Here is a 16463-nt window from a genome sequence, read left to right as displayed (position 1 = left end):
GACTGTCATTGATAAGCCTCATAATAGCGTTTCAATGTGCAATTGATACTCCGTATTATATTGTTTTGTCCAAAGTTTTTGGCAGCACAGGGATGCCTTCGACAACACTGCTACTCCATCATATATATATATATATATATTAATCAACATTCTTCTCACTCATCACTCACCAAATTCACTATAGCAAACCCTGTCTTTACCCATCCTAATACAACCACCATCTGATCAAGTCTGCCTGTAAACAAATTCTCTCTCTTTCTCTCTCTCTCCATTATAAATAGCTTGAATCCCCATGTGGCTTCAAAGCTAAATTCAAGTTATAGAAGAGAGCTCGAGTAGTACCTGAGCATGGCTGCCTTTATTGCATTAATACTGGGCTCACTTGCCATCTTTTCTGCATCTTCTTCTACTCTGGGAAATGCACTGAGCTTGAATTACTACGAGAAGACATGCCCTGATGCTGAGATTCTTATCAGAAATGCAGTGTCGCAGGCAGCGATGCGGGATAAAACCGTCCCTGCTGCATTGCTCCGGATGCATTTCCACGACTGCTTTATAAGGGTAGGTAAATCATAAAATAAATTAAGCTAATCTTGTTTAAATTTCTTCTTTTATTTCTGGATTTTTGTTCTGGTTATTCTAAATTAATTCTTCCTTCAAAGAAACTTAAATTATTTTAATTTTGTTGAAGGGCTGCGATGCTTCTGTGCTGCTAAAGTCAGTAAGAAAGAACACAGCAGAGAAAGATGGGCCACCTAATGTGTCTTTGCATGCATTTTATGTCATTGACAATGCAAAGAAAGCAGTGGAAGCTTCGTGCCCAGCCGTAGTCTCCTGTGCTGATATCTTGGCTATAGCAGCAAGAGATGCAGTTGTACTGGTAAGATAAAAACTAAAACCAGAGACAGAGGGGGCAAAACAACATCAATACTTACACCAATTGCTTCCTTTTGTTTTCTTGTATCCATTTTTTCAGCATCCCATCATGAACCCTTGTTCTCCTTTCAGCTGGACATCTTAATGTTGGACCAGCCCTAATGAAAGCGGCAAAAGCAACAGAAAAGCAACATCTGCAATAATAATATTAATAATAATAATAATAAAGAATAAATACTAACAACAACCGCTTGAGAAGATATTAGTATATTACAAACACACATGCATGTATTTATGTATTTATTAGCTTTATGTTTTGAATGTCTCGTAGTCTGGGGGTCCAGCCTGGAATGTACCTAAAGGCAGGAAAGACGGAAGAACATCACTGGCCAGGGAAACAAGACAACTGCCAGCTCCCACATTCAATATATCACAGCTGCAACAGAGTTTTTCTCAAAGAGGTCTCTCCATGGATGACCTAGTTGCTCTTTCAGGTACCATCTCATGTCATATTCTCCCATTCAAATACACAAATGGGCTAATAATTATAATAATAATACCTTTGATGGTCCATCTTAGGAGGGCACACTCTTGGGTTTTCCCACTGTTCATCTTTCCAGAACAGAATCCACAACTTCAATGCCACACATGATACTGACCCTTCGATGAACCCATCATTTGCTGCAAGCTTAAGGAGAATTTGCCCAGCACAAAATAAGGCAAAGAATGCAGGAGCCACCATGGATCCTTCCCCAACAACTTTTGATAATACATACTACAAGCTAATCCTTCAGGGGAGAAGCCTGTTTTCCTCAGACCAAGCTTTGCTGACTGCTCCAAAGACCAAGGATCTGGTTTCCAAGTTTGCTACCTCAAAAGGTGCATTTTCGAAGGCTTTTGTGAAGTCTATGATCAAGATGAGTAGCATCACTGCAGGGCAGGAGGTTAGGAAGGACTGCAGGGTAGTAAATTAAGAGTTCTGTGCTTAGTTTGAGTCGATTTTGAACCATGTGAGCTGGTTAATCCATCAAATGGGTTAACTCCATTTGTTGTTTTTAGAATTTATAGGGATTGCAGAAATAGCATGTGTGTCTGTCAGTCAAAGCAAATTTGTCTTATTGTAACAAAATAAGCGTTATATGATGGAAAATCACCCCATTGATGCACTGCTCAGATATCTAGCCTAATTAAGGCTGAATATTTTCTTCTCATTGATACAACCAAGTGCAACAAATGCTTCCATTTAATTCATTGCACCTAAAACAAGAAAGATCAAAACCAATAATGAAATATTTCCCATGTCTGTTAGAAGTCTCATTAACTCAAGCTCAGAGACAAAAGCAACAATTCAGTCAGTTAAACAAACAGCTTATATCTACAGCTAGGGAATACATGCAAATAATGTTGATGGCAGGCCATGTACACAGACATCTTCAAACTCCTAACAAACTTGGCTAGCCTTTTCAGTCTATTACTTCAAAAATAAACCCTACATCACTATGCAACAATAGAATTGCAGGCTCTCAATGTTCATTTCCAAATGAAAATTCAAGCTTCCTCTAAACTATAAAAAGCAGCAGCGATCCATAAACAAAATACTCTCTTAGAGGAAAGCCAGACAAATCAGTCACCTGGCCAACAACTTCCCTATACCATTGACAAGAAGCAGAGATGTAAATGATCAGACTGCACAAACCACTTTTCAATTCTGATACAAGACTGTTGGTTTGGTTACTTCAGCCTATTCATCATTTAATACAATCTCGGCCAATTGAATGTTGCCACTCAGCCCAGATGCCTTGCAAGAGGGCATAAATGAAAACCCATCGAGAAGCCTCACACACTTCAATTTCCATTTCATCATCAAGAATTCAATAAGATTATGTCCACTGCAAATGATTAAGGCAACCAAAAAAAAAAAAAAAAAGATGAGTAGAAGTTGTAATTAATTACTAAGTTATGAAAGCTAGTAGTTCATAAGTTCCTGGGCAAAATCCCATGAAAACCATATGCAAATAAAAAATACCTTTGATTGTGATAAAAAAATACCTTCGATTGTGATAAGTCGTTACAAAAACTGAACCTGGAGAACTTTGGAGCAGGAATGTCACAGTGGCAAAGAGATCGTCGAAGGCTTACAAATACAAACGAAGTCAACATTAAATTTCAAGTTCTTTGATAAAGGAAAAAGTATGTATAATCGAGTAGAGCAGAAAATAATCTACCACTTGTGTTGTACAATACATCAGCCCCAAGAATAAAATTTGGGTTCAAATTGAATATGGGTGCATCCCACACTCCCCATGTGAGTCCTAGTACCTACAAGATAGAACTGAATCACCTGAAAAGCAACTGACAGGATTACTTTGAACCCCCACAGCCCCCATCCCTTTCTTGCTGCTCGGTGCTCACACATAATGCAAAATGTCAGTATGAATAACTAACAATAATGAGATTAGGCAACAGTTTACCTCACACTTAAGCTCATTCAGGCCACACACTCTTCTCATATTATCCAGCACCTGCAAATCCAAGGCAATAGTTTAAGAAACAGCTCACAGATGTCTCAAACAAAAACGAACTCATTTGTCAGCATGAGGACAAGAAGATACATATTTTTATCAATTCACTTAATGCGATACAAATGAATAAATTGTGTGAGAAGATGATAACTAGAATTCATAGTCGGACTAAAATCAGTTACCTGCAAAGGGAAAAAGGAATTGCATTTCAGTTTCTTATAGTTATGCACTGAATTCAGCATTCTGTCCATCCTGAACTATCTGTTCATTTAGTACCAAGATGGGAAGGAAAACAAAACTGAGATAATGAAATCAAAAGTCTCCCAAATTACTAGGAGGACGTTTAGATGTCCTTGGAAATGGAGTTGCTCCATTCTGTATTGCACAGCATTGTGGATCACATGGCATCTGAGTACAAACTTGGTTCAATCATCAGATTGGTTGAGAGTTAGAAAGATAGAAGAGGAGAGAGGAGGATGTTTAGATGTCCTTGGAATTGGAATTGCTCCACTATGTACTGCACAGCATTGTGTATTACACAGTACTGAGTACAAACTTGGTTCTATCATCAGACTGGTTGAGTAGTTGTCAGAAGAGTACAAACTTGTCATTGGTCACTCATAGTAGACACTAGACATGTGTCATACAAACAAGGATGCAAAGGACAGCCATCTGCACACCCTACCAAGGAGATCATCTTTGGCCCTCCCATTCTATTTATAAATACATCTCATGCACATCAAATGGACAACAGTAACCTCACTAACATACAGTAACCAATAACATCACACAGAAAAACCTATCAGTAACTGTAGTAAAATAGAAAAGAACAAAGTTGCCTGCAAAAGAAAAAAGGAAAACAATTCCAAGTATAGGCACGCACACAAAAAATACAGAGAATTACATGGGAGAAAAAATTTTAAATTCATCAGAAAAACCAAGAGAACCTCAATGGAACAACTCAATCTCAATCAAATTCTACGATCTGCCTTGCACACAGTATTAAGTAGACCAAAACAAATGTGCATTCGCGAAGATGGTATCAGTATGTCACTATAGGTGTGCATGTTAAGCATCATTGAGAAACATAGGTGATGCAGAACAGCAACAAGGATGATGAATGGAATAGCAGTGAGGGTATTGCCGGGGGGAAATAGAGAAAAAAAATAGATAGGAAAGAGGAGGGAAAGAAGGGGAGATGGGGAAGAAGAAGATACAATTTTTTTTTGGGGGTGGGGAAGCAACTCGCATTCACTTCAACTCAAGTTCATGAAAATTCTAACTCCTGTATATCTTTCACAGCCTACTTAAAAAATTACACATTTGATACATGAAACTACAAACCCCTAAAACACCCCTATGTTACAAATGAGTCAGTAAATACCCATAAGACTACTAGAAATAAAATGAACACAAAAATGGGTTTAGGACCCAACAATCTCGTAATATTCTTTGAAATTAGTCTCCAAATAGGGTCAAAATGATCCATCCAAATACCCGCTTCCCATCCTAGGTCAATTCCCACCTTCCAAAAAGAGCTGGACTCCATTGAGTTCACGAGAAACAACACGTCCATCACTATGAAATATGAATAAAATCATCTCACATCATAAAAAAGGAGCCAGAAGTATGCTTCAATTTGGTGATTGGAAGAACTCAAGATTGCATCAACTTATACTTCTTTGTGTTCATGGAGTGGGTATAATAATTTTCTTAGGCATAATACTCGATCCTCCTATCAAACAACCATGGATGGCCCAAAAGGATAACATAAATCTTGAGGAAGGAGGTCACACTACATTGTCTGCACAATTAATCCAATCTTGAGGGTGAGCAAGCAATGATCATGAACTTTCAAGTCGGTATTGTTCACCCAAGAAAATTTGTATGGATCGGGATGAGGTTCAACTTCCAAATTTAACTTCTTCACAGCTTCTTCAGAACCTACATTTGCACAACTACTAGGATCAACAACCGAAATACAAAATCAAAACAAACCACATTAGTTTGAAAGATGTTGGTTTGTCTTCCAATCTTGTGGAAGAGAATATAGGTTGGAGTCCTAAAATGTTTTTTGCTTTGCCATCATCATCTAAGGTATCTGGGACTTCTGTTTTAGATTCAATTGCTTGGATGCCATCATCATCATCTTCTTTTTTCTGCAACAGCCATGAGCTTAGGTACCCATAACGCAGTACTTTTCAAGTCTTGGCATGGGTATGGGTATAGGGTATGCTACTTAAGAGGTACATGATTCTTGGAAGGGTAGGCTCATTCAATATGCCATTTCGGGTCATGTTACGCTTGAACCACAACTTTGGATTCTAGTATGTTTTGATTATTTACTTATTATCAATAATTTTCATATCAAGTAAAAATATGAGCTAAACAATCAATTACGTTTCTTTTGTTATTTAATTTTTTTTTTTCAAATTTTCAATGAAAGAAATATAAGTATGTCACTATTATTCTTAATTGAAGAATGACTAACTAGTAAATTAACTTATTTCTTTATATATAAATTAGTGTCTTAATTCTTTTAACTACTAAACAGATTTACTGGACTCTTCTATGTGTTGCACAATTCAGAGAAGCAGGAAGTCCTCTCTTCTAACCCTCACAGGCTTTGCAGCAGTTTTGTAGCGGTAAAACTCAATTTGCAATTTTCCTTACAATTTGTTTTAAATTTTCTGAATGCTTTCATATGATTTTCATATGAAAAATGTTAACTAATTTGGGTTGCCACTTTTGGCAATTTTTGTCCTGACCCCCATCAATCTGGGATGCTATCAACCCCCGAACTGGGACGTTTGAGCTGGATTGCGGTCATGGGGGGGCAGTGACCCAGGTAACCGTGGCCATGAGTTGGTTGGGGCATCGTCCAACTCAGAGCCTAAAACCTTAACATTTGAAACACTTATAGCTGATTGGACCTTAGAAGTTGTTTTAGAGTGCCCTAGAGTCTTCCAAGTGGCAGTAGTCTGAGCTCCTTTATCCAACTGCTCAGTTGATTTCTCACACACAACTCCACCACTAGCCTCCTCAAACTGGATGGTCGATGTAACTCTAGGAGGATTCTGCAGCATATCCTCCTCTAACTGAGTAGCAACCATCTCCAACTGTAATGAGACAGAATGCAGCAAGCTTGGAGGCAATAGCTGCCTTCAACCCTTTTCTATACAAGAACAATAATCACATTATCTTTCCATTCTATGTCAGCGTGAGTGGCCAAGTGAAAAGACCTACTACTGTAATTTGATACTATCTTGTCCTCTTGCCTCAAATCAAAGAGTTGTACATGAACACACTACTGGTAATTGTAAGGTACAAATTTCTCCTGCATGGCTTGCTTCATGTCATCCCCTGTTCTAATCTCACCAAATCTTCTTCTTCTAAGAGCTACTGTTGTTTAATCCACCAAACTCACACTGTTCTCTTCAATTTCAATTCAGACCAATACAACTTTCAAACCTCATTCCTATCATACCATCAGAAAAAGTACTCCATCATCAAATATCTCAAACTTTCCTGTTTGATAAGAAAATCCAATGTTTTAAAAGACGTTCATAAGGCGCACCTTGAGGCATTTTGAGCATAAAATACCCTAAGGAATAACTGGAAAGGCGTAAAGCCTCAAATGCGTACGACTTGGGCAAAAAAACGCACCTTTTACGCCTCACTTGGGAAGGCGTACGCCTTTCAGGAGCACCAGATTTAAAATATATATATATAAAAAACATGCAGAGCCTGATAGGAGCCTCAAAACCCCCCTCTCGATGAAGCTTCTGTCCTCCAAGCTTCCGCATCTCTCCGACTATTCAACCAGCTCCTCCTCTCTCCCCAACAACTCAACAACTGCTTCTGACTATTCCTCAAAGCTTCTCGTCTCTCTCTGACAAGTCGACGATCCCTTCCAACCTCTAATCTGCCTCTGACGACTCCTTCCGACATATCGTCTCTCTTCGACAACCCCTTCGGAGCTCTTGTCTCTTTCGAAGCTTGCGTCTGACTTCAAGACTCCTCCAGCTTCTCGTCTCTCTCCGACGAGTCGACGATCTCTTCCAACCACTGATTCGCCTCCGACGATCCCTTCTGACATGTCATCTCTCTCTGACAACCCATTCGAACCTCTCGTCTCTCTGCAGCGACCCTCTAAAGCCTCTCGTCTCTCTCCATGACCCCCAACAATCTCTCTGCTTCGAGATTTCTTCTCAGTCTGAGGTCTTTGCTCGAACTAATTCGAGTATTCAACTCTCACTCTCTCCAGTGTTGTTCATAGCAGACTCCCACGAGACTCTCTGCCACTGTCTCTAAAACTGAAGGTAGCTGCAGTTGGCTTTTGGTTTGTTTCTGTTTTCAATTTTCAGATTTAATTTCCTGCTGCAGCTGCTGCTTATTTTTAAACATGTATTGTTTGTGTTTGTTAGTAAAATTGGCCTATATGATATTTTAAAATTATGTTTTTATTTTTTTCTCCATTATTGTAAAATTTTCTCTCTTTTTTTTTTACTATATATAAATTGATTTTATTTATTAATTATTTAAAAAATACAGTCCCAAAATGCTTACGCCTTGCCTCGCGGAGGGTAAAACGCCTCGCCTTTTAAAACATTGAGAAAATCAATGGGCTATTTACTCAAGGCTGCAACTTTTAGTCTATTTAAAACATTAGTAATAATCTTCAAGGAATTCTCCATATTTTTTACTCTAGCAGACAACAACTCCACACACCCACCCACAAACAAACACACATATATAATTCGAAGGACCCTTCACACAAGCTGTGAACAATTTTTAATCTATTCACGCAAAACCACAAACTTGACTCTCAATTTCTCATGATCTTCAAGTTCTCCTTTATTGTCAAGTATTTCATGAAAATTAAACAAACACTCAAAAACAACTTACAAATGGCTGCAATTTAGTCTGATTTTGATGCGGGCAATACTGATAGATCCCTCTAAATGCGTGGCAAAACTAATATAAACTTTCTATCAAATTTCTTCAAAAATTTGCTGGTTTTTGCAGGCAAAAAGAAAAATACGTGGCTGTAAGTAAATATACTGTTTTGAAAGTTGCAAAACAGGGAAAAATCTCCCTGCACATGCATCCTCAACACAAAAGGCACATCTATCATTGGTGATAAAATGTGGAGCAAGGATAGACCAGAAGGTGGTGTAATTGCAGTAATGGTGGTGGTGAGAAGACAAAAATACAAGAAATAGGGAATTTATGAGGGGAGACGACTGGAGATAACTTTTTGTTAGCATGTGAGGCTACACAGGTGGGTGGACAACAATGAATTTTGGAGAAGGGGCTGGTTGATAGGTGGTGTTGCGAATGATACTTGGATTGTGATCTACAAAAATGAAGGGCAGTGGCTGTGACCAGGTTTCAATTGTAGGTGGTTTTTCTTTTCTTTTCTTCTTTTTTCACTTAAATTTTACAACAGAGGATAAGGGGCCGAAATCTAGGATTTGTGATTGAACCCATGGATGGAGTCGAGATGGAGATTGACAGAGAGGTAGTGATGAACGAAGAGAATAAAAAATGTAAGAAAAAAAAAAGTGGGCCAGAAGTGGAAGAAAGATTGAAATAGGCTATTCAATTACTTGGGAGAAAGCTGGGTTTTTTCCTAAAACAGTGGAGGGTTCTTGGCAATATATTTTATGGGGTTTGGGAGCAAGAAGGAAGGAATTACATTACGGAATTGTGCTTTATTTGCAATGCTTTGGCGCTTGTGGAAGGAATGTAACTTGCGTATATTTTCAGGGAGGAAGTTACCAATTTGGTTGGTATGGGGAAAAAAATTTTTTTTTTTTTTCTTTTCTTTTTATGGCTTTTTTATGGTGTGTAGGCAATGGAAATTTCAAGGAGATGTGTATATGAGATGTTCGGCACAATTGGCAGTCTCTTCTTAGGGCATGTTGATTTTCTTCTGCTGTATATTATTTTTTGAGTTTTTCTTCTTTTGGTTTTCCTGGGGATTCCCAGATTTCGTTAAGGAGATGTCTTCTCTACTGATTATACATTCTTTCTTTACGTAATGAATTTATTCTTCTATTAAAAAAAAAAAGAAGATTGAATTGGGCTCTGATAGTAATTGATGGACAACAGCAGCAAGGATGATAAATAGAATAGAAGTGAGGGTATTGCCAAGGGGGAAGATTGGGAGAGAAATAGATAGGAGAGGGGAAGAAAAGAAGAAGAAGAAGGAGATACAATAGGGGAAAGCAACTCACATTTGCTTTCACAGCCTACTCATAATAAGGCATAAAATACAGAAAATTACACACACAAAGATACAAGAAATTACACACAAAACCCCTAAAACAAACATAAATCACAAATGAACCCCAAATACACATAAGCCCACTACAAATAAACTAAACACATTTGGATTTAGAATCCAACAATCCATTGACCCTATTCTTTGAAATTGGTCTCTAAATTTGGAAAACATGATCCATCCAAATACCTACTTCCAGTCTTACATCAATATAGAGTTGGTGTTAAGGTGTGATAAACATTATTGGCACACAAACTAACAGGTTAAACTTTTATCTGAAGTGGTAATCCAAGAGATAGCAACTGGTACCTCCAATCTTTTAGAGTCATCTGTAAGTGTCACATTTGAACCCACCTTCGCTGCAACTAACCCTGGTAAGGATGTTCCACCACCAAGCTGCAAATCAATAATAAATATAAGCAATAGATAATCAATCAAATTAGAAAGCAAAAGAGGGTAAAATCACCTAAAATAGGTATAATCCACATAATATGAACCTATTATAAGGCTTCAAATCAATAATAAACGCAAACAATAGATAATCAACCAAAAACTAGAAACTAGTCGAAACAGCCATTACACACATAATCAAAAACCACTGCTAGGCTTCCCAATCTAAAATAATTCCAGCCCAGGTATAGAAGCCTATCTAATTTCCCCCAAATAGCAACTTGTAGTGTTTGGGAGCATGGATTTCAAGCCTTGGGTTTAGATTTGTGTGGATTTGGAAGAAAAACTCCATAAAATTTTACGCTATGTTTTGTCCAAATCCACATCTCCAAATCCAAGACCTGAAACCTATTAAAAATCAGGAAAGCCTATGAAACTGAAACTAATAAAAGGAAATTTTGGAAGAAGTCTCAGTTCAATTAATTGAAAAGTCAACTTGGCCATCTTATAGCCTTACAAAGCAAAGCTTGAAAAACAGAAAAAAAACAGCCCACGTTTAACAGTTCCTAATATCGTGGTAAAACTAATTTAATCAAACAACTAACCCTTAACAATAGGGATTTATTGGCAGAGTGGTAACAAACCACTAAAGCAACCTAACGTCCAGAATAACAAACATAACAATTCCTCCCTTAAACTGAATGCTTCAAGCACTCAGTTTATATCCATCTCAGAACAAACTCCCAATAACCCTCGCAGGTTCAAGAAAACATCCAGCTTTAGTGGTTTAGTCATCACATCAGCCAACTGTTCTCGTGTCCCACAATGCACCAGCTCCATTGTACCAGCCTTTGTGAGCTCTCGAAGAAAATGGAAGCGTACATCTATGTGCTTACTACGACCATGCATTATTGGGTTCTTTGAGAGTTTGATTGCAGAACTACTATCACAACGAATAATAGTTGACTTGCCTTGATTCTGACCCAGCTTTCCCAACATCCTTTTCAACCATATTGCTTGACATGCACATGAAGCTGCAGCAATAAACTCTGCCTCTGTGGTAGATAGACTTACAACTGGTTGTTTTCTTGATGACTGGGATACTGCTCCTAAACTCAGCAAAAACACATAGCCTGAAGTACTTTTTCTGTCCTCCGAATCTCCAGCATAATCACTATCAGTGTATGCCACAAGTTCATTATCGCCTCCCTTCTTATAGAAAATTCCAAACCCAGTTGTACCTTTCAAATATCTCAGCACCCTTTTTGCTGCCTGTAAATGAAGCTCAGTAGGATTCTCCATATATCTACTGATAAGACTCACCACAAACATCATGTCAGGTCGAGTAGCTGTCAGATACATGAGACTACCCACAATCTGTTTATAGTAAGTCTTGTCCACCTTAACTCCACCTTCATCCTTCACGAGCTTAAAGCCAGAAATAATAGGATTATGTACAGAATTACTTTTGTCCATTCCAAACCGTTGCAGCACGTCCAAAGCATACTTCTTTTGACTGATAAAAACACCATCAGATCTTTGCAAGACTTCAAGACCAAGGAAATACCTCATCTTACCAAGATCTGTCATGTCAAACTCATGCTTCATGGAATTTTTAAACTCAGCAAACATTAATTCATCATTTCCAGTAAAATGAGATCATCAACATAGAGACTTACAATTAATACTTTGCCTTCTTTGCTTGTCTTGATGAACAAAGCATGCTCGTAGTCACACTTCTCAAAGCCTTCTTTCATGAAATAGGCCTCTATACGGCTGTACCAAGCACGGGGTGCTTGCTTAAGCCCATAAAGTGCCTTCTTTAACTTGTAAACCTTCTGTTCATTTCCCTTTTGCACATAACCACAAGGCTGCTCGACAAAAACCACTTCATTCAACTTACCATGTAAAAATGCAGATTTCACATCTAATTGGTAGATAGTCCCTCCTCTTTGAGCTGCAAGTGCTATCACCAATCGAATTGTCTCCATGCGTGCCACAGGTGCAAATACTTCAGTATAGTCTACCCCATGTTGCTGAGTATCCCCCTTCGCTACAAGCCTAGCCTTGTATTTGTCTACTTCTCCATTTTCATTAAACTTGGTCTTATAAATCCATTTCACTCCAATTTTTTTTGCTCCCTTTCCCACGTGTCATTGTTGTTTATTGCTTCCATTTCTAAATCCATGGCTCTCCTCCATTTCTTACTCTTCACAGCATCTTCAAAATGAATAGGATCAGTAGTTGCAAACATGGCCAAATAAGCTTCATTATCTTCTTCAGAAATGCCTTCTCTTGTTTCATAATCTCTCATCCAGATTGGTGGTCTCCTATTTCTCCCTTCATTCGAGCTAGGAGAGCTTTCTTCAACCAAGGAATCTGAGGAAAAATTCTCTTCGGCTGCGTCTACATTAGCTTCAGGATCATTTGCTGCAGGGTCAAATTCATATTCGCTCCCCTCTTCATTATCTTCAAACATAGCTGCTTCCTCCTTAAGATCACCCCATTCCAAGTCACACACAATGGATTCTTCATGTTTCTTGTCCCAATCCCAATTCTTGTCTTCTTCGAATACAACATCCCTACTTATTATGATTCTTTGTGAAATTGGATCATAAAGCCTATAAGCCTTGGATTCCTCACTAACTCCCAACAAAACACAACTCAAGCTTTTATCATCCAGCTTAGTTCTTTTACTGTCAGGCACATGAACATGGGAGATACATCCAAAGACTCTAAAATGCTCAACTGAAGGCTTAACTCCGCTCCAAGCTTCTTCTGGGGTCTTATTTTTTACTGCCACTGTTGGACTTCGATTTAAGACGTGCACTGTCCAATTTACTGCTTCAGGCCAGAAAGTTTTTGGAAATTGCTTTTTGGAAATCATACTACGAACCATATTCATAATAGTTCTATTCTTCCGTTCTGCAACTCCATTCTGTTGTGGTGTGTAGGCAGCTGTCAATTGTCTTCGTATGCCATTTACATCACAAAAATTGATGAACTCTTGTGCTGTAAACTCTCCTCCTCGATCAGTACGTAATACTCTAATGAACAAGTTTGTCTCCTTCTCAACATGTATCTTAAAACTCTTAAAAACAGCTAAAGCTTCTAATTTTTCCATCAAAAAATAAATCCATGTTTTTCTACTAAAGTCATCAGTGAAAGTAATTAAATACCTCTTCTTGCCATTTGAGATGGGCTTGATTGGTCCACAAATATCAGCATGCACTAATTGAAGAATTTGTGAAGCTCTCCAGGTGCTTGTCCTTGGAAATGAGAACCTTTGTTGCTTCCCTACTAAACAAGCCTTACATAGCCTTGAGGGAGACTTAAACTGTGGTAAACCATTCACCATCTTCTTCTACTGAAGAGTCTTTAAGCCCTTAAAGCTCAAGTGTCCATATCTATAATGCCAAAGTTGCACCATATCTTCCGTGATTGTGTTAAAACAAGTAGATGCTATAGGCTGAGATATAGCATGCAGTATGAACATTCGATTCGAAGCCATCTTCGTCTCCATTATTAAGCGTTTCTCAGGATGAAACACTTTACACTTTTAACCTTGAAACAGAATGTTAAGCCCCTTTTCTTGTAATTGCCCAATACTTAGTAAATTGTTGTTCATCTCCGGCACATAGAATACTCCTGGATAATCTGTGGCCTTCCATTAACTTGTAGTCGTACATTGCCCTTTCCCATTACAACCATACTTGAATTGTTGCCCAGCTTCACAAAAATTCTGAAACTTCCATCAAAATCTGAGAAGTATTCCTTCTTTCCACACATATGATTGCTGCATCCTGAGTCAAGGAACCACATATCTTCTCCATTGGCCTTAATCAGATCATCACAAGCCATCAGTAACATCTCTTCTTGAGTTTGAGCATAGTTGGCTTCCTTTTCCTTGCTTGGACATTCCCATTGAAAATGCCCAAGCTTATGACAGTAATAGCACTCCACTGTGGCTTTGTCGAAGCTTTGTCTGCCTCGTCCCCTTCCTCTTCCTCTAAAACTTCCACGTCCTCGACCCCTTCCTCCAAATTGATCTCCATGAGTAATCTTTAAAGCGTGTTCTTCTTCCACATGAGAACTCATGCGTTGTTCGTGCACAAGCAAGCTGCTTTGCAACTCATCAATGGTTAAGGTGTCTATATTCTTAGACTCCTCAATAGAACACACAACATAATCAAACTTTGGAGTCATGGATCTCAAAATCTTTTCAACTACAGCAACATCTCCCTTGTCCTCACCATTTGCTTTCATCTTGTTGGCTATGGTAAGAGTCCGAGCAAAAAACTCATTCACAGATTCTCCTGCCTTCATGTGAAGAATTTCAAACTCATTCCGGAGAGCTTGCAAGTGAGCATGCTTTACTCGTGTTGTACCTTGATACTTTTGCTTCAAAGAATCCCATATGTTCTTTGCTGTGTCCTTGTTGAGGATTGTCTCCAAGATCGAATGATCTATTGCTTGAAATAGATAGTTCTTTGCTTTCAAATCTTTCAACTTCTGATCTTCCAGGTTCTTCCTCTAAGCATCTGTGAGACCTTCTGCTACTGCAGGAATCCCATTTTCCACCAAGCCCCAGTACTCCTTAGAACGCAAGAAGTTTTCAATGAGCATCGCCCAATGATCATAATGCCCATCAAATTTCGGAACTTCTAGCTGCACAAAAGAACTTTCTGTCATTGTGCTTCAATCACTACACACGTAGAAGACTGCTGCTTCTAATTTTAACCAGGCCTTGTGACCTGGCTCTAATACCAAATGTTAAAAATCAGGAAAGCCTATGAAACTGAAACTGATAAAAGGACATTTTGGAAGAAGTCTCATTTCAATTAATTGAAAAGTTAGCTTGGCTATCTTATAGCCTTACAAAGCAAAGCTTGAAAAACAGAAAAAAAAAACAGCCCACGTTTAACAGTTCCTAATATCGTGGTAAGACTAATTCAATCAAACAACTAACCCTTAACAATAGGGATTTATTGGCAGAGTAGTAACAAACCACTAAAGCAACCTAACGTCTAGAATAACAAACATAACAAAACCCACCCTTCCAAATACAGGGTTATTGTTTCTTATTTTCTTTAAAACTTGGTGCTAGGCATGTAAAGAAATAGAATTAGCTCGAATCAGAATTATAAAATAGGGATATTTTGTGAGAGGCAGAAGCGTAACAAAAGATGTTTGGATTTGAAGAAAATTGGGATTGAAGTACTGTTATCGCCCATAATTTATAAATCTTCCTATAAGTGTTCTTTTAAATATAAAAGATGAAGTACCAAAAATAAGTACACAAAAAACTTCTATTCAATACCAGGAAAACAATAAAATTCCGAATTTTATCCATTTCAAATAGCATTACTGAATTTCTAAAAGAATTGAATTGAATCGAATCTTATTTAAATATGATTCCGAGACTCCAAGCATACGAAGAATAACTAAAACATTACAGGCAAACCAAAAAAAAAAAAAATACCTCGACCACGTTGTTTCCAGAAAATCGCAATCTCTGCTGCCAAATATACTCGGCCAGGACAATGCTACAGGGCCACACGAACAGCCCATACTCTTCTTTCATGTTCTAAAATCAGTAGTGCCACCACAACAAAGATGAACCATGTTAGATATTTCAAACATGCTTCTTTCTTTTTTAGGTGGGAAGTGGAGGTGGGGAGGGTTATCCGAAGAAGATGAATATTAAATGGTTACTTCGATTATGGTGATAGAGAAGGCCTCTTCGGTCTCGCTCGAGTCGCCGAAGCAGTGACAAGAAATCGTGGTCATGTGTTCGCCGGCCGACGATGTCGTGATCGGTTCTTCGTCGTCGTCGTCGTCGTGAAAATCTTCCTCGCCGTCATTGCTTTTCATGTTGGTGGTCGATGTGATTCGTGTAAGCTTGACTCCAAATGCCAAATTGCTCAATGCACCACAGAACTTTATCCCATATTTCAAGCACACGGTGACTCGTGTTAAAATTACAGCAAAACGAAGCGATTCGAAAACAAAGCATAAAAGATAACAAAGAAGGAATTGTTATTGTTGTGTTTTCAATCTCTATATAATTTTATATTTATATAATGAACATATAATTAAAAAAATTTTAATATGTACGGAGCTTCTAAATTAGAAATGATCTACTAACATTTTAAAAATTTACGTGATATTAGTCGTGCTTTGGTTTCTTAGTTTTTGGTGTGGGGTGTGGCATTCCTCAACACTCCTCGAGTTGGTGTAGATATTTATGACACCCAACTTATCGAGTAAATAATAAAATTGTGCGAATTTAAGAGTTCTAGTAAAAAGATCAGCAGATTGCTGGGTTGTATGCATGTAGACTGTTTGGATGATGCGACTCTGGAGTTTTTCTTGAACCACATGAC

At 38.2% G+C, this 16463-nt stretch overlaps 2 protein-coding genes across 2 annotated transcripts; one reads left to right on the top strand and one right to left on the bottom strand.

The window, feature by feature from the left end:
- Window positions 1–2042, top strand: LOC131154105 (peroxidase 64). The gene is made up of 4 exons (XM_058106627.1): window positions 1–561; window positions 692–880; window positions 1208–1370; window positions 1456–2042. Exons 1-4 carry the CDS (start codon window positions 349–351, stop codon window positions 1848–1850), a joined length of 960 nt encoding a protein of 319 aa, XP_057962610.1. The 5' UTR covers window positions 1–348; the 3' UTR covers window positions 1851–2042.
- Window positions 2043–2161: 119 nt separating this feature from the next.
- On the bottom strand, window positions 2162–16126 carry LOC131154113 (uncharacterized). The gene is made up of 7 exons (XM_058106639.1): window positions 15793–16126; window positions 15560–15664; window positions 9997–10083; window positions 3348–3398; window positions 3102–3195; window positions 2926–3010; window positions 2162–2765 (listed from the first exon to the last, which is right to left on the bottom strand). Exons 1-7 carry the CDS (start codon window positions 15949–15951, stop codon window positions 2618–2620), a joined length of 729 nt encoding a protein of 242 aa, XP_057962622.1. The 5' UTR covers window positions 15952–16126; the 3' UTR covers window positions 2162–2617.
- Between the last annotated feature and the right edge of the window lie 337 nt (window positions 16127–16463).

This window comes from Malania oleifera, chromosome 1, assembly GCF_029873635.1.
Source record: "Malania oleifera isolate guangnan ecotype guangnan chromosome 1, ASM2987363v1, whole genome shotgun sequence".
Taxonomy (NCBI): Eukaryota; Viridiplantae; Streptophyta; class Magnoliopsida; order Santalales; family Ximeniaceae; genus Malania; species Malania oleifera.
This window is presented reverse-complemented; position numbering and strand designations above follow the sequence as displayed.